Source organism: Dromiciops gliroides, chromosome 3 (assembly GCF_019393635.1).
Source record: "Dromiciops gliroides isolate mDroGli1 chromosome 3, mDroGli1.pri, whole genome shotgun sequence".
Taxonomy (NCBI): Eukaryota; Metazoa; Chordata; class Mammalia; order Microbiotheria; family Microbiotheriidae; genus Dromiciops; species Dromiciops gliroides.
In genome coordinates this window covers 157,199,276-157,226,461 of record NC_057863.1, presented here as the reverse complement: position 1 = coordinate 157,226,461, position 27,186 = coordinate 157,199,276, and the positions used below count along the sequence as shown (strand labels likewise).

The window sequence follows — 27,186 nt, the reverse complement described above, 5'->3', positions numbered from 1 at the left end:
AATGCCTTCCTATTTATGCTGTGTATAGCTTGCTTTATGTATGTTTGTCTGAATGTTGTCTCCCCCTTTAAATTGCAACCTCCTTGCGGGCAGGGACTGTCTTTTGCCTCTTTTTGTACCTGGCACATATTAAGCACTTAATAAATGTTTATAGATTGTATGATTGCTTGAGATAGATTGAATATGTGTATATCATTATTGTGTTACTATTTATTGTACCTTAGGAATTATAAATCAAGTGTATATACGATTTTCATTTTGGCTAGTATAGAAAGGTTTATCATGAGAATATTAGACATTAAGATAATATGTTGTTTTTTTGCCCAACCATGAAACATAAAAATACAAAATGGCCCTCAGTCCTGGATTGTCCCATTACCATTTCCAAGAATGGTGACAGAATGGTGGAATAGGGCCCAGAGTATAACAATTTCACAATTCCTTGACCATCCATATTCTTTTTGTTGGTACTCTCAATGTGTGTGATCTTTGTCCATGACCAGTACATATGTTGCAGCAACTGAACCACGTATGCATTTTCTTTCTTGCCGTTCCTGAAACCAAAAGACACAAAGACGTTGCTGTTAAATGGAAGGCAGTCTCATAGGGCGGCCAGGCCATTCAGTGGAGGGCCTGGAATTAGGAAGATTCATCTGGCCTCAGACACCTACTAGCTGTGTGACCCTGGGCAAGCCACTTCTCAGTTTACCTCTGTTTCCTCATCTGTAAAATGAGTTAGAGAAAGAAATAGTAAACCACTCTAGTATCTTTGCTAAGAAAACCCCAAATGGGGGCATGAAGAGTCAGACAAAACTGAAACAACTGAACAACAAAACTCATAGGTTAGTTCCTCATGGAAAAAAAATAAAGCAGTTAGGATCCTGATGCATGCAAAGGCAACGAGAATCATGATTTCATGGGATACTTTAGTCTTGTTTCTTGCCATGTTTACCATGAAAATAAGCTGATCACCACAAATGTAATTGTAGTTGATGCACTGACATCTGTTTAGAAGATGAAGAAGAGGGGAAATTGAGTGAAGAACTTGACAAGATACTGCAAACCAATTCAAAATTGACCTGGAGACTGTGTCTGCATTCCAGGTAAAATATGCCGAGGAAAAATGTCTTAGGCTAAGAAATAAGAGACCAAAGGCTTGTGGACTATTCAGAAATACCATACCCACCCATCATTTATGTGTTCTTTCAAAAAACCCCAAAGATACTTGATGTGACCAGGATGAAACAATAGAACAAAGAAAACATATCTTAATAGATAAGAAATTCTTGATTATTAACTTGTCGCTGCAGAATCAGCTTTTTATTTATAGTCTGATCATTGATATCATTAAAGTAAATGATGGAGATTAATGGTTGGCATTAACAGTAGCACTAGCTTGGAGTATATATTCATATGCAAGCTCCTTTAATATTCAACAGGCTTTCCAAATAGACAAACAGATACGGAATTAAATAGGAGTGGAAGTCTTCAGATGTGTTGGGTGGATCCTCTGTCAAGGATGTAGAGACAGCCTTGTAGAAGAGTTGCACAGGATAAGAGAGCCTAAGTGAATTGCTGTCTACATAGATAGCATGAGGACCCATAACATCAAATCCATCATCAATCCATCAAAGTAGTTGGTGTCATGTAAAACTTGCCTTTACTGTTCTGCTCCTCTTCTTCTCCATGCACGTGATTAATTGGGGGGGGGGGCAGGGGAGGGTTGGTTACAATAGAAGTTTTCAAATCACTGTTAGGTGACCTTTTTGCCGAGGTCTGGTCTATTGATAATTTCTTTAGGTGGTATTCCAGAAAATGACCATAAAAATATTCTGTAGTTTCAGGGGAGGTATCCAGCTAGCTTTAGCTAGGTGTGAGTATTGTTTGGCAATTTAGTGGCATTTTAACCAGTTATCTAGGTGTTTTCTGATATTATATGATTATTATTGTACCATGAGTCTTGTCTGATACTTATGCCTCTATCTTGCAATATGACTAACCTAACTTCTTTTCTGGTTCTATTTATTTTTGTTAATATACAGGCTTCTTGCCCTCTAACAACTCTTATGACTATAGACTGCCTACACACAATCTTTGTCATGCATCTCTCTATTGACTTACAACCTGAATTCTCTAATCATTTTATCAATGATTCCTTTGAGTTATTTATTTCATGGGTATCAACCTCTATTTGTTTAAATGTTTTTGATGGCATTTAAAAATAACTCATTTTTATGCTGATTATTATTTTTTCTATCAAATTCTGTCAGTATAGTTTGCCTTTTAATGGATTTGGATTTATTATTACATCTAAACTTGAAGGATGTAAGAAACTCTGGCAATATGTTTTCAGGGTTGCTGGAAACAGACCTGGGAAGTTCATGCAAATATATATATGTAAATAAACATGGTCAAATGAGTAATTGAGTTTTTAAGAAATTGCTCTGGGACAGTAATGTTTTCCAGATGCTTGTTGTGTATATGTCTTTTTAAATAAGGCGTGTGTATACACACACACACACACACACGCACACGCACACATATATTTATATACATACATACATATATATGCACACATATGCCAAATTGTTAATCATTTGTGTATGGTGTTAAGAGCTAAAATTCTAGCTAAACTGTCTAAAATATCTAATGAGTGTTCGCCAATAAATTATAAGCTTTAGCAAGAGTTAGACTTTTAAGCATTTATTAAGGAGAATAAGAATTTGGTAGAGAGAAAAAGGCCTAGATTCCTATCTATTAAAGGGAGAGCACATTTCTAGCTCCGCTCTCCACCAGAGTCCAAAGGGAAGAGAGCGAGACTGAGCGCCAGTCTCTTCCTTCCTCCTCCCACTCGCCCGCGTCACTTCCTTACACCAAAGAAAAGACTCCTGGTCTTGCCCTCATGGGTGGAACTCTTCTACAGTAGGTCTCCAGCAGGTGGCGTCATTCTAATCGTTACAATGGCCACACCCAAGGAAACAGTAATGGCAGGACCTGAGATAGTAGTGGTATCAGTAGTACACAGAGATGTTTTTGGTCTAATGGATATAAAGTTGTTTGCTATCTATCCATCTCTGATTGCTCAAAGTATACCTGGATGTCTGTACTTCATAATGGGTAGTCAGCACATAGGAGATTTCTTTTTTTTTCCCCTTGCACTGTAGTCACGAGTTGATGTCATAGGTTCTCAGAGTTAATTTTTCTATGAAGATTGCATATCTATGAGCCGTGAGCAAAGTACTTTTCTTACTACTGAATTGGCATTTGCCACTTACCCTCTCTGGTCTTACTGCCACTGTATAATATTGATGCCAAGACTGGGCAGTGAGTAAATCTTCATTTAAAATCTTCCTATTGGGCATTGAAAACTTTTGATTGTCAGAAAGATAATTTCTCCAGATTCATCTTTGGTCATCTGCTGGTAATACAGCCTTGGTTCAAGGATTCTCATGAAATAGGTACTGGGATCTGTGAAGTAACATGTTCGATATTCAGCCATATAGAATTAGTTACCCTGTCAGCCTTACTTTGGATTTGGGAGGTCATCTGAATTCCTGATTGGCTCAGAACAGATGGAATTTGGGAAAAGCACATCTGTTTTCTTTGAGAGTAATTTTTAGCACACTAACTAAGTATCTGTTTGTCCTCACATTTCTGGGAAAAGTAGAGATGGTTTCAGTACATTAAGCCTCTGTTGAATGCCAATAAGTAAAGAAGGTACAAAGCTATTCTTTTTTTTTTTTTTTTAGGTAGGCTAAACAAATGCCAGGCAAATTCTGATTTTTGAAGTAATATGAGATAGCTTTTCGTTGGCCAGTCAATTGTTTAAAAAGTGAGATTGCCAAGGATAATGCTGAAGAAATGTGTTGCATCAGAGTGTTGTGAAGAATGGATGTTGCCCTGTCCATCCTGGGTTTTTTGTTTGTTTGTTTTTGGTGGGGCAATGAAGGTTAAGTGACTTGCCCAGGGTCACACAGCTAGTAAGTGTCAAGTGTCTGAGGTTGGATTTGAACCCATTCTGTCTTAAAGCAATTGAGAAAAGTCCCTCAAGACATTTGGCTGCTTTGCTTTCTTTGTTTCCTCTCCCTCCAAACAAATGGAATGAAGTTCAAGTTCCCAAGTGGACTAAGTATTTTAATTTTTGGCCAAGAAAATTAATCCCTGTTAGTGAGGGAATATTATATTAGATCTTTGCGATTTGTAGGGGCCCTAAAATTTAAGATCTCTTGTCTATTGTGTTATTTTACTGTAAGGATAATCTCAGTGATTCTGGGAATGGATAGTGTTAGACTTCATTGTTTATATTCTAAAGCCAACATAATTAAATTCAACAAATTTTTAGTAAATGGCAGTTTTGTATCTAGATTTTGTCCCAGTTACAGAGACAAAAATGGAAGAATTTTGCCTTCAAGAAGCTTACTAGGGATATATCACACAAGTAAGTAAAAACAAAAGTATACCAAGTAATGCAAAGTAATTTCAAAGAGTAGACTATACTAATAACCGGGTGAATTGGTGAGTGTATGAGGAGGGGTTGAAGGTTGGTGTAAGTGAGGACCAAGAAAGCCCATGTGTTATTTACCCTCGCTAGGCCTCAGTTTCCTTGTCTGTAAGCCTCAATTCCAGTTCCAAATCAGTGATCTTATTATGTAGGGAGAGACTTCTGAGCTTTGCAGATGGTGTAGATGTGGGAAGTGGGATGGGAGGAAGAAACAGAAACACAACACTTGCAGAAAGTCTTACCCCACTTTAAGTGCTTCTTACTTCCATCTCTTATTCCTTCTTACAGGCTGCCACAAAATATTGAAGATAGGAGAAGAATGCCTTTACTCATTCTGTTAATTCTGTTCTTCTCTACACTGTAGGGCCCTATAGGGAAGAGCTAATTCTTTATACTACTGCCTTACTTGTTGTAGGCATTTGTTTACTGTTTTAAAAATTGTTCCCTTGAGAACTGGCTCAGCAAAGAATGAAGGCAAAACGTTCTATTTTTGAGAGTAAATCTTTGGGTCCTTAATTGCTGTGGGAAAAGACAAGTATTTCAATATTTCTGTTGTCTGTCCCTTTTTTGACCCTTGGATAATTCCTGGACAAAATTAGAGGCAGGAATATGATAAGATATGTTTTAATTTTAGTACATTTGATTGAATAAACTGAACTTTTACTGCATAATCTTCAGAGGAGGGGTGGGAAACTTTGGCAAATAAATGATTGAGTTGGTTTTCTTTATTTAGTTATACTTTCTGGTATGAGCGCAGGAAGGGAAAGAAGATCTGAGTCACATCTTTGAGTCTTTCAGCATTTCTGTTTTACTATGAGTTTGTTTCATTGGTGATTCTCCCCCCCTTTAAAAAAATGGAATTCAATTAAACATTAAGCATCAGTTATATGCAAAGTGCTATTTTATCCTCTGTGGGAGGTAGAAGTTTTACTTAAGACCAATTAAGAGGACCTCATTGAGACCAGCTCAGGGCTACTTGAACCGTGTGATCTGTGATCTGTTTGCTGGAGGGGAGGGAAAGGGGGAGGGACTGAGACCTTTGTCCTCAAACAGGTCTGGAGGAGTATAATTTGAATGTATGTCCTTATTGAGAGGAGACCATTCCCTTTTCTCACAAATGATACATGTGGAGTTCAGAAGGGAAGGTCAGAACTAGAGGTGTACTTGAGGGCTATCTTCATAGAAATTAGAGTTAGAGCTTTGCGAGCCAGTGAAATTTTTGAGAAAGAGAGAAGAGGGTATCCAAGTTGAGATTGATTAGATGAGCCAGTGAAAGGGTAGTTAGAGAGGTGAGAAGAGAATCAGGAGACACTGATACATTTGAAGCCACAAGAGGAGAAAGTATCCAAAAGAAGAGGATACTCTGTCAGTAGGATTGCACGGTCCCTTACTTTACTTTCTTAAAGGCTCTCAGCTCAAGCACCACTTTCTTTAGAAAGCTTTTTCCTCATCCCCATAGCTCCTGGTGCTCTCCCTCCCTAAACTGTCTTGTATTTTTTTGCATTCTGTGTCTGCATATATGTACATGTTGTTTCTCTCAAGAGAACGTAAGTTCCTTGAGTGTAGGAACACTTTCACATTTTTTTTTTTTTGGCGGGGCAATGGGGGTTAAGTGACTTGCCCAGGGTCATACAGCTAGTAAGTGTCAAGTGTCTGAGGTCGAATTTGAACTCAGGTACTCCTGAATCCAGGGCTGGTGCTTTATCCACTGAGCCACCTAGCCGCCCCCTTCTTTCACACTTAATTAATGCTTGTTGTATTGTATTGATACTGATGACCGTTGCCTTTTTCATTGTAGTATTCTGTTACCTCATCACAAACTTTAGTTGCTGTTAATATTTTACATTAATGTAATTTAATTATTTTCTTTGATATTCCTCAACTGTATGTTACCTTTAACCCTCACTGTCCCTCTTTCCTCTTCCCCTTTACCTCCCTTTCTGTTTCTCCTTCTCTCTTCCCCTCTGTCCTTCTCCCTCTGACCTTTCTCCCCTTTTCTTTCTCTCCCTTTCTCCCTACCAAGCTCTCTGAACTAGACTAAGTGAGTTGCCAGGAAATTCATAAGCTCCATTGGGATAGAGATTATATCCTAAACATTGGGTATTCCCTAGCACATGTTAGGTCAACCAGTCAGTCAATCAATAAACATTAAAATTAGCCTTAGAGGGAAAAGCATTAGCATCCGATGGGATCAGGAAAAGGGGCTCCTTGGAGAAGTGATATTTGAGTTAGTTTAAAAAGAAATCAGGGGAAAAAAAAAGGAAATCAGGGTGTGTTTTTTTTTTGTTTGGTTGGTTTTTTGAGGAGCTAAAATGATTTCTTGTTTATTTTTCCCCACTGCATCCTTCTCTCAATTGTATAATTTGAAAATTCTAATAATAAACATCCATAGTAAATCAAATAAATTCTCACCTTGGCCGGGTCCAGAAATGTTATGTCTCATTTTGCATCTTAAGTCTATTACCTCTCATACTGAACATGGGTGGTGTTATTCATCCTCAGCCCTCTTGCCTCATGATTTTATCATTACATTAATCATAGTTTGGAAGTCATCCCCCTGATCCCCATTTTGTTTTAATTGTATATATTGTTTTCCTAATTCCATTCATTCTGCCTCACAGGTCTTCTGATCTCCACTTTCTTCCCGCTTCAACCAAAATAGGTTACTTAGCATCTTCTGTCATAAAGACCCATACTTTCCCACCTTTGTGTGTCCGCTGATACCTATATTTGGAATGATACCACTACCCTAGCACATCTGTTGTATTTCTTTTGTTGTTGTTCAGTCATTTCAGTTGTGTTTGAGTCTTCGTGACCCCATTTTGGGGTTTTCTTAGCAAAGATGCTGGCGTGTACTTGTTGTTTCCTCCAATGGAATATAAACTCCTTGAGGGAATATACTATTCCATGTTTGTTTCTGTATCCCTGACACCCAGACTAGTACCATGCATATAATTAGCACTTTAAAATTCTTGTTGAATTCAGCAGATTATGTTCCTTCCATTTTTCTTTCTAAAAATTTTTTCCCAATTATATGCAAAAAGAATTTTTAACATTCGTTTTTAAAAATGTTGAGTTCCAAAATCCTTCCCACCCTCCTTCCCCTCCCCCCTCATTGAGGAGGCAAACAATTTGATATGGGTTATACATATGCAGCCATGCAAAACATTGAGTCATGTTGTGAAAGAAAACACACCAATAAAAATTAAGAAAGTAAAAAGAATACTTCAGTCTGTACTCAGACTCCCATCATTTTCTTCTTTGAGGTGGATAGAATTTTTTATCACAAGTCCATTGGAATTGTCTTACATAATTTTATTTCTGAGAATAGCCAAGTTATTCACAGGTAAAAATATGATATTGTTGTTACTATGTATAATGTTCTCCTGGGTCTACTCATTTCACTTTGTATCATGTAAGTCTTTTCAGGTTTTTCTGAAAGCATTCTACTTGTCATTTCTTATAGTACTGTGATGATTTTTAAAATTATGAGCCATAATTTCTGGGTAACTTTAATAACTTTATTAATAATGCGCCAGCACATTATTAATTAAAGGATTGTCATTTGGCTGTCTCTCTTAGACCAAAGACCCCCTAATGGAGATGGGGTTTATATATGCCCTTCAAAGAGTAGGCGTTCCTTAGGGGTGGCAGTCAATTCTGATTGGTTAACAGTGGGAGGTAGGCTATGTCAAAATGAGGGTCTTGAGGTACTTGACTTAGGTCATGCAGATTGTGGTCAAAGAGACATCAATTTTCATAATCATCTGTCTTGACAAAAGAGAGAATTGGCATTTTCCCAGTTCTGTTTGAGCAAATACAATGAGCAGGAATATATCCATTAGCCCAAACTTAGAATTTCTTTTATTGTTTGATTAGATCTTGGCCTGGGTAAATCCTTAAGAGAGATTTCCCAAACTAGTTGGTTTCTGGATGAGGAAGAAGGAAAAGGTGAAAAACCTTGGTGCTAATACAATAATTAGTTATTAAATATGAGAGAAATATCAATTTCTCATAGTACAATAATATTCCATTACAGTCATATACCACAACTTGTTCAGCCATTCCCAGATTGATGGGCATCGCCTCAATTTCCAATTCTTTGCCACCACAAAAAGAGCTGTTATAAATATTTTTTGGATATATAAGTCCTTTTCCTTTTTCTCTCATCTCTGGGGTATAGACCTAGTAGTGTTATAGCTCAGTCAGAGTGTATGTGCAGTTCGATGGCCATTTGGGCATAGTTCCATGTTGCTTTCCAGAATGATTGGATCAATTAAAAACTTTACCAACAATACATTAGTGTCCCAATTTCCCCATATCTCCAATATTTTCATTTTCCTTTTCTTTCATATTAGCCAATATGATAGATGTGAGGTGGTGGTACCTCACTTGTTTTAATTTGCATTTCTCTAATCAATAATGATTTGGAACATTTTGTAATATGACTACAGTAGCTTTGATTTCTTATTTCTTTGTCTGAAAACTGCCCGTTCATCTCCTTTGATTTATCAATTTCATTTTTCAGTAAGTCACACTGCCTCATTAAGAACTAGCAGAAAAATATTTATTAGGTGAAAAATTGTGCTGCAAAAATCCCTGTTTGTTTTTACAGTGATAAACAGTTTTTATTCATTTATTTAAGAAAAATCCCTGTTTTTTAAAAAGAAAAGGTTGCTTTGCAACTTTTATAAAATTAATAAGCTTTAAGTTGTTACACTAAAACTTCTGGAAAAATTGAGTGAATAAGGTTACCCCAAACAGTAACAGCTATAGAAATGGCTTGCCCTTTGCCTACAATAATATAAAAGCAATGCCTTTTTTGATAACATTTTGAGAACCATATTACTTGATGTTGTGTGTACTTTTAATTTGTCCTTACAGCATCTCTGTTAGTTTTATGTCTCCTGGTTTTGTTAAACATTCTACAGGACTACAATTATCTGTGAATTGGTATTTGTACTTTGGATTCCTTATAGATTATAAATGAGGGCTTGTATGCACATAATTTAAAATGAAAAAATAATCTCACTTCAAGAATCATAAAATTTAATTTTTGCTCTTTTTATCTTTAAAAAAATTTTTTTTTTGTGAGGCAATTGGGGTTAAGTGACTTGCCTAGGGTCACACAGCTAATAAGCATTAAGTGTCTGAGGCCAGATTTGAACCCAGGTCCTTCTGACTCCAGTGCTGGTGCTCTATCCACTGCACCACCTAGCTGCCCCAATAGCTTTTTAAAAAATTAACCTTTCACATACTTCTCCAGTCAAGAGTAGAGAATCAGATGACCTGGGTTCAGTTTTTGGCTTTGCCATTTTCTTATGTGACTGTTACTTTAATCCCTCTGGGATCCAGATGAGAAAGTCTGTTCAACTCAAAACCTAGGAGTCTATGAACTCCTTTGAAAAGGAAGCAGAGGGGCGGCTAGATAGCACAGTGGATAAAGCACCGGCCCTGGATTCAGGAGTACCTGAGTTCAAATCCGGCCTCAGACACTTGATACTTACTAGATGTGTGACCCTGGGCAAGTCACTTAACCCCCCTTGCCCCCGCAAAAAAAAAAAAAAGAAAAGAAAAGGAAGCAGAGAATTTAGGTCATAATAGGTCTATATCTTGGACATTTATCTAGATCTTCCTTAGAAAAACCAGTTCTATGTAAGTGCCATTGTAAGTGTACCTTTTAAAATAATGCCATATGTGATCATTCCTATTTTAAATCAATTGAGATAATTTTCTTCATCTGAAGCTCCCTACAGGTATAAATACTTATCTAAAATCATCCATTTTCCCAGTCTTTTGAAACAAATCCCTCACAAGCCAAATTGTGAAAGGTTTTATGAAGGTTATAATTACATATCTTGACAAATATAGAAGTTAACCTTTACCTGAGAACCAGGAAGGAGGTGTTTTTATTAGACACACCTTGTCAGTCTTTTCTGTACCCCTCTGAGACAGTCATTCGTGACTACATTTTTGTTGAAGCTTAGAGTATTTATAAAACATGAAGACAAATTTCACTTTGGCCAAGAATTTACATCAAAAGGGATACTCTTGTTCTGGTTTTTCATCAAATTTTTGTGTTATCCAGGCGTTTATCAAGTTATTGTGAGCCATAGATTATGATGGTATCGAAAATTAAATATAGTTTTTATTTGCCTGTCTCCTACAGAAAAATAATAAACAGTTCAGAGAAATTAATTTTATAATATCAACTACAATATGTTTCCATACCTGTCTTCCCAGCAAAAAACAGATCAGAGAACGTGTTTCCTAAAGGAAAAATCACATTAGAGACAGACAGGAAAAACATACGACCAGCTTATTTGTCCCAAGAAGAAATAGCATGAATCATGCGGAGACCCCCTCTTAAGGGAGCTCAAAGATTCCCTCTTTCTGAGGGCATATAAGGTTTTTTTATGCTCACTGGTTACAGGATGTTGTCAGTTTCATTAGCGTGACACAAATCAACCCAAAAGCAAATACTATAATAAGAATGGATGTAATGCAAAGCAGTTTTAACAATTTCAGTTATAACAAGTATGGAGGAAATAAAGAAGTACCATGATAAGATTACAGGATTCCAAAAAGGAGTTTGGCAAGGATGAGGAAAGAAGTAACCAGGTAGGGACTTATCTGCTAGCTCTATCTAGTTAGCTAGTTATGGGTTCAGTTTAGAGTTCAGTTGAAGGACATTTTGCTCCTTTTAACCCAGGGTTTCATCAAAAATACTTTTGGATAATAAGGCACCGCCATCAAATCCAGATGATCCATATATTCACATTAACAGTGGTGAAAACAGTAATGAGAGTTTATATTTTACATATGTCATGTGATACACAGCAGAATGGGTAGTATATTCTCAGATACTAGACAAGAAAACTGAGGCTCAGAAGGGAAATGATTAACAGCATTAGACAGTAATTAAATCACACAGCTAGACCCACAACTTGTTTCCTAACTTCTAATCCTAAACTCTTTGTGAACTTTGATTTTACCAGACTGAAAAGATTGTTTCTTATGTGTATTCGAGGCCAGTGATAAGTAGGGTACTTTGGGAATGGCAGCATTGGCTTCAATTCAAGGCAGTGTGGTATAGTTTAGCATTTTTTAAAAGTGATTTGCTCAAAAAATAGTTTGGGACTTGAAATATGTGGATATATTTCATGCTGGTTCAGCATTTAGGGGTATAGAGTTATTACCCTGGGCACTGAAGAGGGCTTTGGGAGACTTCAGAACAAAATAGGGGTGCTTAAGGTTGATTTCATAACAAGAATCTTTATCATATGATGAATACTTTTGACAGTTTCATGTTTAATTCTTTGGAAGTGTAAAAATTATATTAACTGGTCCTAGTCTGTGAGCTCCTGGCTGGCTATCTGACTGCTTTTAATTTAATATGGGAAGAGCTAATTGGGAGGCTCTCCCTCCCCCACTGCCTCTCCCAGACTACAAGAAAAAAGATTAGGAAACCTCTTTTTTTTTTTTAAATTAATAAAGTATTTTTTTCCCGTTACATGTAAAGATAGTTCTCATCTTTTGTTTATACAAGCTTTACAATTTCAGATTTTTCTCCCTTCCTCCCCTCCCTTCCCCCTCCCCATGACAGAAGGTAATCTAGGTTATTTTTATATATATATATATATATATATATATATATATATATATATATACATACACACACACATATACATATATACACATAATAACATTAATCCTATTTCTGCATTAGTCATGTTATAAGAGAAAAAATCAGAGCACTAATGAAAAACCTCAAAATAGAAAAAAACAACAGCACCAGAAACAAAAGAAATAGTATGGTTCATTCAGCATCTATACTCCGCAGTTCTTTTTTTTTTCTCTTGGATTTGGAGATCCTCTTCTATCCTGAGTTCCCTGGAACTCTTCTGTACCATTGCATTGGTGAGAAGAATATAGTCCATCACAGTAGGTCAACACACAATGTTGATGATACTGTGTACAATGTTCTTCTGGTTCTGCTCATCTCACTCATCATCAGCTCACGTAAGACCCTCCAGGTTTCTCTGAACTCCTCCTGCTCATCATTTCTTACAGCACAATAGTATTCCATTGTATTCCTATACCACAACTTGTCCAGCCATTCCCCAATTGATGGGCACCCCCTCAACTTCCAATTCCTTGCCACCACGTAAAGAGCAGCTATAAATATTTTTGTACATGTGGGTCCCTTTCCCCCTTCCGTGATAGGAAGCCTCTTTCAATTTAACAGCAAAGGGTTTATTGAGGTGAATAAACTTAAGGATAACAAAAGTAAAATACAACCTGACTGCGTTTTTAACTTTCTCTGCAGCTTCCCCTCCTTTCACTGCTCCGCTCCTCCGTCTGTCTGTGTAGAGTCCTCCTTAACACTTCCTCCTACTGTGCCTGCTTTCACCACCGACCAACCTCCTTTCCTGCATCTTCACTATGACCTTTCACTCTTCCTCCACTGTCAGCCGCCCCCCACTAACTCTAGCCCTCAGTCCTCTGCAACTCTCAGTCGCGCCCGCTCTCTGTAGCCTCCCCTTTCTTAGTCCCCCTTTTCACTGTCAGTCTCCCCCTGTACTGTCCGCCCACCAGGCTGCATAACCCTTCTTTGTCCTCCTGAAACTCGGGCTGACCTTGCCCACACAAGCCAAGCTAATTCGTTGGCGTCCCAGGGCAGGCAGAGCCCCATGTCAGGTGGGGGGGGGGGCTGAGTGGAGGAAGCTCTGGTGTCCCTGGGGCCTCCCATGCTAGTGGGGGCTGGGCTGCGTGTGGCACGCAAGGCATACGTGTCTGGGGCAGTTTGGGGAGAGCAGAAGCACTGGGGGAGGGGCAGCCCACTTTGGGGCGCCGGAGGACAGCTTTAGCCACTCACAGAAGGGAAAAGTTGCTAGCATCTTAATTTTCTTAAAGAATATAGGTTCAGATCATATGGTTATAAATTTGAAGCTGGAAAGGACTTCGGAAGCCATCTAATCCAATTCCCTAATTTTACAGAAGGAAAAAAAAAACCTGAAGCTTAAAGAGGTGGGGGACTTACCCAAAGAATTGGGTTTTGAATCCAGGCTTTCTGACTCAAAACCTAAATATCCTTTCCATTGCTTTATGCTGTCTCTCACAAAGTTTTATAGTATAAGGATAACATGGTTCCTCAGGAAAAACAGAGTGTAATGGAAAGACTATTAGGCCTAGGTTTCAGAATTAAAAGACAGGTTCATGCTATAGGGGTAATCCCTGCTTCAGGTGTGAATTGGGATATGTGACTTCTTTGGACTTAGAGGTTCTAGGACTCCAAGTCTCAACTCCATCGCTGACTGGCTATGTGAATATTCGGGGGGTAGAGAGCGGGCAAGATGACTTAGTTTCTTTATTCCAAAAGTGGAAGTAATATTGGCACTAATAAATTCTCATTTATGAAGCACTTTGTTTCATAATACAAACTAGCCACGCAGTATCACTGGAAAAATATTGGTACAATGAAAAGTGAGTTTTTGTTTCAGGAAAAGACTTGGGAGCTCTCCGAAGCATTATGAAGTTTCTTAAATACAGTTAGTAGGCCCAGTTCATTTTCCCCTTAGAGAATCAGTCTAAGTTACGATGTAGTTAGTTGGCTCAGCTCCATGATCTCTGGATTCATTGGCATATCTATCGTGGTCTAGGAAGTAGGCATTCTTGATTTTCTATTTTGTCTGGATAGGTTCAGGTCTCCCAAAGGGCAGTGAAGAGACATACCATGGATGTGAAAAGGCTTCTTGCATTTTATCAACAAAGAACCATATTTCAGGGCCAGGATAAAAGAGGCGTGAGAAAGGTCAAGTGACTTAAACAGGGTCACACAGCTAGGAACTATCTGAGGCTGGATTTGAACTTGGGTCTTCCTGACTCCTGGTCTAGTACTCTATCCATTGGGCTACCTAGAATAGTTTTGGGCTTTGTGGATGAGGTGGGACTTAAAGGAATAGCTTCAGTTTCCTTAGTTAAGTAGAGGGAGCAAATGGAAATGTTACAGGTAGGAGTGATCAGAACCAAAGGCACTGAACTTAGCTTTGTATAGATGAGGAAGAATTAGCAGACTGAGCTGGCTAGAGCAGGGGGTAACAGGAGATAAGATTGGAAAGGTAGGCTGCAGTTAGGTTAGAGAGGCCTTGAAAGTCAGGTGGAGGTGCTTAGATTTTATCCAGAGGGATTTGAGACTGAAATCTTTTAGAAGAAGAGTGACAGGATAATGCATATTTTTATATATAATATGGAAGGAGTAACATTGAGGCAGCTCAGTGGCACAGTGGATGGAGTGCTGGCCCGAGTCCAGAAGACCCAGGTCACTTCATCTCTCTGCCTCAAGTTTCCTCAGCTGTAGAATGGGGGTCATTTAATGCTTCCCTCTTAAGGTATTTGTGAGATTCAGATGAGATATTTGTGAAATGCTCAGCACAGTGCCTGCTACATAACAAGTGCTACATCACTGCTCAGAGCTCCCTTTCATTTGAGACTTTGGCAGCATTGTGCAGGCACAAGAAGACCTTCGGAAGAGAGATGAGTGACAAGGAGACTCCTTAGGAGAGATTTGAAGTATTTAAATGTAAGTTGATAAGAGTCAGAATTAGTGTATTGGAATGGGAAGATAACAGAAAGGCTGTTATCACTTAAAATGGGATAATAAGTAAATTATTGGCTGTGAGGTAGAAAGAAGAGTGTCAGAGATGATGTTGAGGTTTGGAATTCAAAAGAATAACTGTGGGGGGCAGCTAGGTGGCACAGTAGATAGAGCACCAGCCGTGTATTCAGGAGGACCTGAGTTCAAATCCGGCCTCAGACATTTAACACTTATTAGCTGTGTGACCCTGGGAAGTCACTTAGCCCTTATTGCCCCGCCAAAAGAAAAAAGAAAAAGAGAATAACTGTTCCAATGACACAATGGCCAAGTTGAGAGGAGAAAGTTATGAGGGAGAAGAGCTTGATTTAGCTTATAGGAGCCTATATTTTTAAATTTTATTTTAATTTTAAATATTTATTTATTTTAAATAGTATTTTTTCCAGTTGCATGTAAAGACAATTTTCAGCTTTAATTTTTTATCTGATATAGGTTATACACGTTTAGTCATATAAAACATATTTCCACATTAATCATGTTGTGGAAGAAGGAGCAGAACAAAAGAAAACAGACACACAAAACAAAGAATGAAAATAGTATGCTTTAATCTGCATTCAAAATCCATTATTTCTTTCTCTGGATAGGAATAGTATTTTCCATCATGAGTCATTTGGAATTGTCTTGTATCATTGTATTGCTGAGAAGAGCTAAGTCATTAGTACTTGAACATCATACAATGTTGCTGTTACTGTGCCATTATGTTCTCTTGGTTCTGTTTACTTTACTTTTTGGGGGGGCACAATAGTATTCCATTACATTCATATACCATAACTTGTTCAGCCATTCCCCAGTTGATGGGCATCCCCTCAATTACCAATTCTTTGCCACCACAAAAAAGCATCTATAAATATTTTTGTACACATATGTGTTTTTCTTTTATTATCTTTTTGGGATACAGACCTAATAGTGGTATTGCAGGACCAAGGTGGTAAGCACAGTTTGATTGCTTTTGGGCATAATTCCAAATTTCTCCCTAGAATGTTTGGGTCAGTTCACAATTCCACCAACAGTGGATTAGTGTCCCAATTTCCGTCATCATCTCCAACATTTATCATTTTTCTTTTCTGTCATATTAGCCAATCTGATAGTTGTGAGGGGGTACCTCAGAGTTGTTTTAATTTGCATTTCTCTAATAAGTAGTGATTTAGAACATTTTTTTCATATGACTATAGATACCTTTGATTTCTTCATCTGAAAACTGTCGGTTCTTAATAGGATCCTCTATTTAAGCTGAGAAACAACTTTGGAGATTTCATTTTATAGATGAGGAAATTGAGACCAAAAAAAGTTAAATGTCTTGTTCACAGTCACACAGCTAGTTAGTTATAAAGGCAAAAATAAGGCTTTCAGCTCCTGATTTGGAGTCTGGTGTTCTGGGAGGGGCTAAAGAGGGGAAGTCAGGAGCACATTTAATTGGAAAAACACTGGCAGAGATAGGGGCCTATAACTTGTTTAACACCTCCAGCCTAGAGACTGGGGATTGAAGGGGAAGAGCAAAAAGATAGATTAAGAGAATTCCATTTCAGGGAATACCCTTGGTTAGAAGGAAGAATGGGAAGAGAAACCAGCAGCAAAGGAGGACACACCCCTCCCCTTATTGCACCCTTCAAGTACTAGGCCAGATCCACCTGGTTATGTGAAGGTTTTATTTTTCTCTCAGAAATGTTTTGTGGACTTTGGGGCATATTATATATAGATATACTCTGAGGTCTAGAAGGCTGCCTTTGGGGCATAGAAGTTCTGGTTAGAAAAAAAGAAACATCAAATTTAGAAGTCTTGGAGATAAATACTTTGTAAGGAAGAATATCATTCAACCAGGGTGTGTCAGTAATAGTGAGATGCCTATTATGGGATAGAAAGGGAGGGTTTTTTTGTGTCTCTTATTCTTTAATTTGTCATTTCGGAGACATTGGCACATGAAGTAAAATTGACCAAAGATGGAATTTGAATGCTTGAGTCTCATTATACTTTTTTGGCGGGGGGGGGGGGGTAGGCAATGGGGGTTAAGTGACTTGCCCAGGGTCACACAGCTAGTAAGTGTCAAGTGTCTGAGGCCAGATTTGAACTCAGGTACTCCTGACTCCAGGGCCGGCGCTTTAACAACTGCGCCATCTAGTTGCCCCCTCAGTATACAATTTTTAGCATCTTAAGTAGGCACACATTTAATCAGAGAAGAATTATCTTTGATTGGTGGAGGTGGACTTTATCTTGAGAGAGAAGAATCATAGCAAGATGTTTGTTAGAGCCTGAGACTCAATGAAATGTAACGTAACATGCTATATTCATGTAAGATGTGGGTGTCCACACAGGATTATCTGAATATAGATATACTCTGAGGTCTAGAAGGCTGCCTTTGGGAAAGGAAGAAAGCCTGGGGCAATGCCTACACCACAAGCAAGGTTAAGGGGTGAGGGACAGGCAGGTCCTACAAGCACAAAAAGTTGGGACAATTTTGGTTCAGTATCTGAGGTGTTTCCTGGCTAAAATGATAATTCTATGTACCTCTAAATATTGTTTCTCTAGGGGTATAGGTATTTGGGGGGCTTCCAGACAAAAAGCTGCCTCTTTCCGCTTCTTTCACTCCCTCAGGTTACACTTAACTGCTTAAGCTTATAGTCTAGCTCATTCCCACTAAATGACATTCACTCAAAAGGCCATCACAAATAGTGAAGAACAAGCAAACCCTTATCTAAGCAAAGTAGCAAACAAATTGGAGAAGTTCTACAAGTTAGAATATACTAGAAAATACACAAAATTAGATAAAGCCCTCTGCTGGAAGACAGTAGCTCAAACCAGAGAGAAGTGCCTATGTCACCCAAGAGGTGAGTCTCCAAAACATCTGGTAAAGCAGTGGAGAAATCAGGGACATGCTGAGAAGCCAGCTTCCCCTCCATGGCTGCAGTGTCCTCTTAAGTCACTCAAGTCTCACCCCCAAGAAACTCTGGCACTAATTCTACTCCCAACTCTGCTCCCTCATGCTTATTCCTTTTCTCTGCCAATTAGGAGACATGTCTTCCATACACAGCACAGAGTTTCCCTTCCCCTACTCAGATCAGGTAGAAATTGAGTCACATTCATAAAAAGTACCAGAAGTGAGACTAATATGTACTCCCTCTCCTATATCCACGTGGAAGATGGTAGCCATAAGTGAGGATGGCATTGTTGGTACTCGAGCACTGAGTGGTCACTTGGTTTTGCTGTTAAGTAGCTGATTATTTTTTGAGTTTTATTTGGCCAAAGGACAAAGCAACATATTAGTAGAAAAAACTGAATTCTAAATGCATGGTGATTTTGCTTGTTAAATTTTAAAAACAATAACACCTCCTTGATATCTCCTCTCTGCCCCCCCCTTGTGGTAGTATTTATTACCCTTTTTCCCCTTTGAAGACTAATTTTCTGCTTTTTTTGCTGACTAATTAGGAGGTGAGAAGCTTAGTAGTAGTTGATAGGGGATAGAGTTTTTAGGAGAAACTACTAGGGGCGTAGTTTGTGGCCTATTACTGTTCCTGGAAGTCCTGTTGTGGGTGTTTAATCTCTGGAGTCAGCAAAAAATTTTCCCAGAGAATAGTATTGCACAATTGGCTGCAGATGGGACTTGATTGGCCTCTCTCTAAAGAGATCAAGGGAAGGTGAGGAAAGATTACCCAGGGAAAGCTTATCTTGATATCAGTAGGGCCTTCCTTTTGATGATCCATGATAGGGTGGGTACCATGGACTAAGGAACACAACTATAAGAATCGAGTGGTACAGATATGTTTAAGCACCTTATTCTTCTGCAGTAGAAAGTATCACAGGAGTTAAAAAATTCAGTGCTCTTCTGTTCTCCTGTATCAGGAAGTGTTGTGGTCCAGACCCCTAAAGGAGCCAGAGAGTGTTATTAGCCACCACACTGCCCACAACAAATACCAGCTGGGGTTGTTGTGGTCCCAGAAGGAGTCCAGCAAACCTGGGGCAGATTGAGCTAACTTTGCTTCCAGGTGGGCTGATCTAGGGCTGTGCTCTGGGCAAGGAAGACAGAGAAACAGTTTTTAGGAGTAGGGAGAAGAGTATTCCTGTGACCTAGAAAATTTCCTTGGTAGTTGCCAGTCTCTTTGCTGGTGGCTTTTATTGTTCTGCACTGCTTTTTACTATCTGGTGGATTGTTGAATATTTTTGTTAAAGTAATTATTTATCTGAATGTTTGGACTCTGAGTGATCCTTTGTACTATAGGTGGAACCATGATTAGGATAGGTTATAACATACAGTATAGTGACCCTAGTCTTAACTGGATATTCGTTTCTGCTGTTATAACCCAAAATAAGGAACATAGGGAGTTCTTAGAGGGAGTAATTCAATTAAGTATTTATTAAGTTGCTAGTATTGTCATGCAGCTGGCTAAGTTCTAAGGATAAAATGAACTGTGCCTTCTGTCCAGTAGCTTATTATATTTTGGGAAATTTTACATGAAAGTAGATAAGTAAACACAATGATGATGATCTATGTAAGTTTAGGCAAATACCAAACTAAGTAAATGAAATTAAAGTTTAAAAAAAAAATCACCTCTAATTTTTGGCAAGAATGGGGCTTCCTGGGCAGCTAGGTGGCGCAGTGGATAAAGCACCGGCCCTGGATTCAGGATTACCTGAGTTCAAATCCAGCCTCAGACACTTGACACTTACTAGCTGTGTGACCTGGGCAAGTCACTTAACCCCCATTGCCCCACAAAAACAAAAACAAAAAGAATGGAGCTTCCTTCAACAAGATTTGAATGAAAGTCAAAAGCTGGGAAACAATTTTTATAGCCATTGTTTCTGATAAAGGTCTCATATCAAAAATATATAGAGAACTAAATCAAATATATAAGAATACAACTTAGAGGCGCTAGGTGGCACACTGGAAAAGGCACCAGCCCTGGATTCAGGAGGACCTGAGTTTAAATCTGGCTTCAGACACTTGACACTTACTAGCTGTGTGACCTTGGGCAAGTCACTTAACCGCCATTGCGCCACCAAAAATAAAGAAAGAAAGAAAGAATACAAGTTATTCCCCAACTGAGAAATGGTCAAAGCTATCTATAGCCATACCAAAAAAAGGTTCTCAATCACTACTGATTAGAGAAATGCACATTAAAACTACTCTAAGGTACCACCTCACACCTATCCAATTGGCTAATATGACAAAAAGGGAAAATGATAAATGTTGGAAAAGTTGTGGGAAAATTGGAGCATTAATGCATTGGTGGTGGAGCTGTCAATTGATTTAAGCATTATGGAGAGCAATTTGAAACCAAGCCCAAAAGGCTTTAAACTCTGCATACCTTTTGACCCAGCAATACCACTACTAGGTCTATATCCCAAAGACATCATAAAAAAGCGAAAAGGACCCACATGTACAAAAATATTTATAGCTGTTCTTTTTGTGGTAACAAAAAATTTTTTTTGTGGAAATTGAGGGGATGCCCATCAATTGGGAATGGCTAAACAAGTTGTGGTATAATGAATGTAATGGAATACTATTGTGATATAAGAAATGATGAGCAAATGGATTTCAGAAAAACCTGGAAAGAGTTACATGAATTGATGCTGAGTGAAATGAGTAGAACCAAGAGAACATTGTACACAGCATCAACATTGTGTGATGATCAACTGTGATAGACTTAACTCTTCAGCAATACAATGATCCAAGACAGTGCCAAAAGACTTATTGTGGAAAATGCTCTCCACATTCAGAAAAAGAACTATGGAGTCTGAATGCAGATTTAAGCATACTATTTTCTTTTTTGTTGTTGTTGTTTATTCTTGTGGCTTTTTTCCCTTTTGTTCTGATTCTTCCTTTACTACGTGACTAATGTGGAAACATATTTAACATGATTGTAATGTATAATCTATATCAGATTACTAAGCTGCCATTGGGAAGGGGGAGGGAAGGGAGGGTGGGAGAAAAATTTGGAACTAAAAAATATCATTATGTATAATTGGAAAAAAATTAAAAATATAATGATGATGATGATAACAAAGAATGGGGTTGCCTTTCTGCCTAAAAACAAACAAAAAAACCCTCTACCTAACAAACAAGAAAAATAGTAACTCTTTAATTAAAAAGCCTTCTTTTGGTCCTCCAAGAAAACCCATGACATCCTCTAAGGTTGCTGTCAGTGGCTTTTGATTTGCCTATGCCATCCAATAAATTATCCAGTGATTTCTATATATTTGCTAACTTGGTGGCCCACAGACAGGTTGTCAGTTTGCCTCCATTCTTTTAAAAAAATTATTGGGGCAGCTAGGTGGTGCAGTGGATAGAGCACCGGCCCTGAAGTCAGGAAGACCTGAGTTCAAAGCCAGCCTCAGACACTTGACACTTACTAGCTGTGTGACCCAGGGCAAGTCACTTAACCCCAATTGCCTCACCAAAACAAAACAAAAAACCAAAAAATTATTGATGTCAATGACAAATATGGTAATGTTTTACATAATCATACATGTATAACCCATATCTGATTGTTTACTGCCTGAAGGGGAAGGGAAAGAGGGATAAAAATTGGAACCCCAAACTATAAATAAAAATGGTTATTATTTTAAAAAATTATTGATGTTCTGTCCTTCTTTTGATATACCACTGCCACTTAGTAATGGTTGCGCCAGCCTCAAGAACTGTCTCTTGTAACAAATAAGTAAAAATTTTTTTTTTGTGGGGCAATAGGGGTTAAATGACTTGCTCAGGGTCACACAGCTAGTAAGTGTCAAGTATCTGAGGTCGGATTTGAACTCAGGTACTCCTGAATCCAGAGCCAGTGCTTTATCTACTGTGCCACCTAGCTGCCCCCCCCCCCATTTTTTTTGTGGGGCAGTGGGGGTTAAGTGACTTGGCCAAGGTCACACAGCTAGTAAGTGTCAAGTGTCTGAGGCCGGATTTGAACTCAGGAACTCCTGAATCCAGGGCAGGTGCTTTATCCACTGCGCCACCTAGCCGCCCCCAAAACTTTTTTTTTTAAAGAAAGAAATTGACCATGTCTGAAAACTTGCCTCTTTCCAAATCTGTAGTCTACCACTTTTCTTCTAATTTAGTCAAGTATTTGTTAAGTGCTTACTATGTACTAAGGGACTATGCTATGTGCTGGCAAGACAAGTGCAAAAAAAAAAAATTATTTTTTAAATGTTGTCTGCCCTCAATGACCTAACTTATGTACATACAAGGGGTGTGTGTGTGTGTGTGTGTGTGTGTGTGTGTAGAGTGGTCAGAAAAGGCCTCTTGTAGAAGGTGAATCTTGAAGGATGCTAGGGAAACCCAGAGGTTAGAAGAGAGAGAACATTCCAGGCTAGCCAATAAAAAGAGACTGGGTTTGGGAGATATGTCTTCAGACATGATGATTGGTTGCTGTGTTCAGTTCCAGAATATTTCATTTTATCATTGTGGTTATCAAGCACATTGTTCTCCTGCTTCCGCATGCTATCTTCTGCAACAGTTTATATGATACCTTCTAAGTTTCTTTGAATTCTTCATATTCACTTCAGATATCTTAGCTATTTCCCACTGTGCCATTTATATACCACAATTTGTTTATTTGTTTTCCAATCATGGACACAATTTCCTTCCGTTAGTGGTATCTTTGGGTTAACATACGTACAGTGTAGTGACTTTTTTTTAAGTATGATTCCAAATAGTCTTCCAGAGCAGTTGGACTAATTCACAACGACATCAACAATTAACATTCCTATTCTTCCATTTCACTTATCCTGAGTTTGTTCATGGGGTGTGAAGCAATAATAGCTTTCACTTCTTAAAGACCTTGTGCCAGAGTGTTTTGGAGAAAGTTCACTCCAAAGGCTTCAGCAGAAAAAAGATGATAGTTCCTCAGGTGTGACACCAAGCCCTAATTTTTCGCCAAAATATTCTCTTAATATCTGCCTTTGAATAGAATTCCAAGCTCAGGAAAAGAATTGAAAATTGCCATTTAATTGCTATAGCAAGATTTACAACTCTGTGGGTTGCCTTTATAGGAGCAATTCTCTCATGAAAACCTCTGGTAATAACATTCATATTCTGAAAAACACCTTCATTTCAGTGAAATAACATTGGCAGGCAAGAAGCTTGGAAAATATTACCAGATCCCCTGCTCTCTGAGAATGAGTTTTAGAATTGTACAGCTTTAGACGGTCTGCCATGTGGCTGATCAGCTTGCAACATTTCTGCCTTGTGGGGAGCTACTGAAGTCAAGACATGTAAAATATTCTCCTCCCACTTACACTATATCACACACAATAGATTTCTCTCCTGGCATTCTCTGGAACTGTTCTTGTGGGTATCAAAGTGTTCACCTCTGCTTTTGTCCCTTTGCCCTGAACAAGCACTTCGGAGACTTTATTCTCTATCTTTGTCACTTATCTTAGTAGCTGTTGCTAATCAGTCACCACTGATGTCTTGTGTCTTTTAATAATGTTTTCATTTTTATTATGGATTTAACAATCAATAAACACCATTTTTAATATACAAAAAGAGAACAAATCTTGGTAAGAAACTAAACATACAAATTTTCAAAAGAAGTATGTGTGTATGTGTTGTGTGTGTATATATGTATATATAATTTAAACAAGCTATTAAAACTTTTTTGTTTTCTATACCATTTAAAATTTTATTTTTATTTAAAAAATAAATCTTATTCGTATCCTTTTATTTCTGTAACTGTTACTACTCACTAACTTACTAATACACCTAGTAGAAGCCCTCTCTCGAAATAAATACATATATTCTTGCAGAATATATTAATGGGCATTTCTGTGAATTCACCTCATCCTGCATCTCAGAAGTCATTTACTGGGGCAGCTAGGTGGAGCAGTGGATAGAGCACTGGCCCTGGAGTCAGGAGGACCTGAGTTCAAAGCCAGCCTCAGACACTTAACACTTACTTGCTGTGTGACCTTGGGCAAGTCACTTAACCCCAATTGCCTCAACCCCCCCCCCCCAAAAAAAAGTCATTAACTTCTCCACCAAGAGGTAGGAGTTAGGTTTCATCACCAACCTTTTGGGGAGGGCAGGGCAATTGGGGGTTAAGTGATTTGCCCAGGGTCACACAGCAGTTACCAACCTTTTGAAGTCATGATTGGTCAGCTGCTTTAGTCAGAGTTTTAAAGTCTTTCAGAGTCCCATCCCGAACTGCGGCGCCCGGCCCCCCCCCCCTTGTTTTCCTGGTTCTGCTCATTTAAATCGGCCTCATTTAGTACGTATTCTCATGTTTCTTTAAATCTACTGTGTTCATCATTTTTATGGTATTCTATTACATTCATATAATATAATTCATCAAGCCAGTTCTCAGTGGGCACCTGTTTCAAGTTCTTTGCTACTGCATAAAATACTTTGATAAATACTCTTGTACATATGGACCATTTTCTTCTAGCCTTGATCTTAGAGGTGCACACATATGTGTAGCACAGCAATATTAGTGGGTCAAATAGTGTGTAGTTGTGGGAGGAGGAGGAGGAGGAGGGAGGGAGGGAGGGAGGGGTGGAACAGAGACAGAAAGAGATTGATTTAGTGATGTAATTCAAAAAATGTTTGGATGTGGTTGAATCAACTCCCAGCTTCACCAATAGCCCATTAGTGTGTCTATACTCTCCTAACCTCTTCAACAATTGTCATTTACCTTGTTTGTGATCATTGAAGATATGATGGGTATGGGATGTAACTTTAGAATTTGCATTTCTCTTAAGTATTTAGAGATTTGGAGCATTTTTAATAGTTTGCATTTGTTAATTTGCGAGTTGGCTATTATATCTTTTGACTATTCACGTATTGGAGAAAACAAGTCTGTCTTTCTTAATTTTTTTTTTAGGCCACCTAATCATTTCTGGGTCTTGAGCCACTACAGAAGTCTGGGGGTTCATACAATGATAATTCCAGCAGGGGAATGGTACTCTCAGGCCATTTTGTCCAACTCCTTCCCTTTAGTTCTAGAAGACTGACCTCCAATTGGCAGAAACTTTACTATTAATGAGTTTACTTTCATGTCTTCACTGTTCAGTAAACATTGTAACAATTTCTTAAAATTACTTTCTAAATTGAACATGTTAAACAGAATTAGAAAATCCTCTAGTTCCAAATTATGTTCAGAAAGAAGCCTTTATTTTGATTGTTTCATTTCTTAAACCTCTTTTGTATTTTATTTTCTAGGATACCAAATTGTGGATAATAATGGAGTACCTTGGTGGAGGCTCTGCATTAGATCTAGTAAGTATATCCTTAAAGTTTCCTTATGCAACATATTCTTAGGAAAACTTAAAAAAAAACCAGTGTCGGCTATGGTTAAATTTTCAATTCTGTGTGTCCTTTTGCAACAGTAGTACTTATATTAGAGGCCCCCACCCCAACCCCAACCTGTCCCCCACCAAATTTGCTCTTAACAGAATTGGTGGCTTTAGTTTTTCATAGAGTGAAGTTAATTATAATTCCGAACCCATTTCCTTTAATAGGATGATAAATGTTATAAGCAAATTAACCTGTTTTTCAAAAGGTTTTCCCCAACCTGGTGACCTAAGAGAACTTCATTAATTTTATTTCTCTGACTATGAAGACCTAGTATGACAGTGATTCTAATCCTTGATATAACTACTGATACTGTCATTCATTATATTTGAGCTTTGGGAGCTCCCACATTTCTGTACTCTCTGAATGATGAGTTACAAAATTGAATAAAACCTGTATTTTGAAGATTTTTAAAGGACTGTCCCTTGAGATAATGGGAAATACCTACTTAAGCAATTTGTGGTGTATATAGGACTTGGCTACTTCTGTTGTCAGAGCTTATAACTGACATTAGGCCTAATTTTAATGGGTCCAATGATTTTACTAGCATGGGGAACTCTTGGAGGGGAAAGCTGCTACTCATGCATTAGAGAGTTGTGCAAAGCCCTGAGAGTGACCTGCCCAGGCTCACATAGCTAGTAGTATCAGAGGCTGAACTTGAACCTGGGTCTTTCATGCTCCTAGGCTGGTGTTCTGTCTACCATACTACACTAATTTTCTTATTGTGAAACATTATAAAAACGTATTGGAGGGTTGGATTTCACTTATAGTTACAAAGATAAGGAAGGTTTCCTAGCTTAAATTAATCATAGTCTGACTTGCAAATGTCCTGACATTTCTCAGTGTTTCTAGTCCTGTTTTTGAACTCTGCTGAGTAGCCCAGTCCTCTCCTGGTGGAGTGCCTCACATTTTCAGTTGATATAGATTCTGTTTGGCAAGTTCATTAATAATGTATGTCAGTAATTTCAGAAAGGCTTAGAAAGACTTCTATGAACTGATGTAGTGAAGTGAGCAGAATGTTGTGCACAGTGACAACAATATTGTTTGAAGAACTGTGACAGACTTAACTATTCTCAGCAATACAGTGATCCATGACAATCCCAAAGGACTAATGAAAAAACTGATATTGATTGAACAGACAGAAGCATGCTGTTTTTTACTTTCTTTTATTCAAGTTTCCTTATACAAAACGACTGAAATGGTAATGTTTTATGTCACTGCACATGTATAACCCATATCTGATTTCTTACTGCCTCAGGGAGTGGGGGAAGGAAGGGAGGCAAGGAGGAATAGAATGTGGAACTCAAAACTTTAAATAAAAATGTTTATTATTATTTTTTAAATTTAAAAATAAATATATGTAAGCCCATTTCCCTATCCCTGAGTTCTATATAGAATTCTATGCCTGCCTTAGGCATCTGCTTCTCAGACTCCTACAACAAGCTCTTTTCCCAGGTTTCCGACAGGCAATGAATGAGTTTGTAATCAGTTACCTCCCTTACTATATGCTTTCTGGGCATGAACCTGTAGACATTTGACTACCCTCAAGTTCCTTCTCTAGTTAACCCATATAGGCTTCCTCCCCTGGACTTGGGCTGTCCTACACTGACCTCATACCTTCTGTAGATATTAGTGGTTTGGTTGCTTAAATGGCTGAAGTGGATGGACCTGGTTGTGCCCTTTATGGTGAAGTTAGCTTTTCTAGATCTGGAGTTGTTATTAATCTTTTTATTTTCATGGACCTCTTTAGCATTC

At 38.3% G+C, this 27,186-nt stretch overlaps 1 protein-coding gene across 1 annotated transcript in view; it reads left to right on the top strand.

The window, feature by feature from the left end:
* STK24 (serine/threonine kinase 24) overlaps nt 1-27,186 on the top strand; it is a 152,170-nt gene that overhangs the window by 90,103 nt on the left and 34,881 nt on the right. Inside the window, 1 exon segment of the mRNA XM_043994998.1 lies at nt 25,300-25,356. Within this exon segment, the coding sequence (XP_043850933.1) occupies nt 25,300-25,356 (57 nt within the window).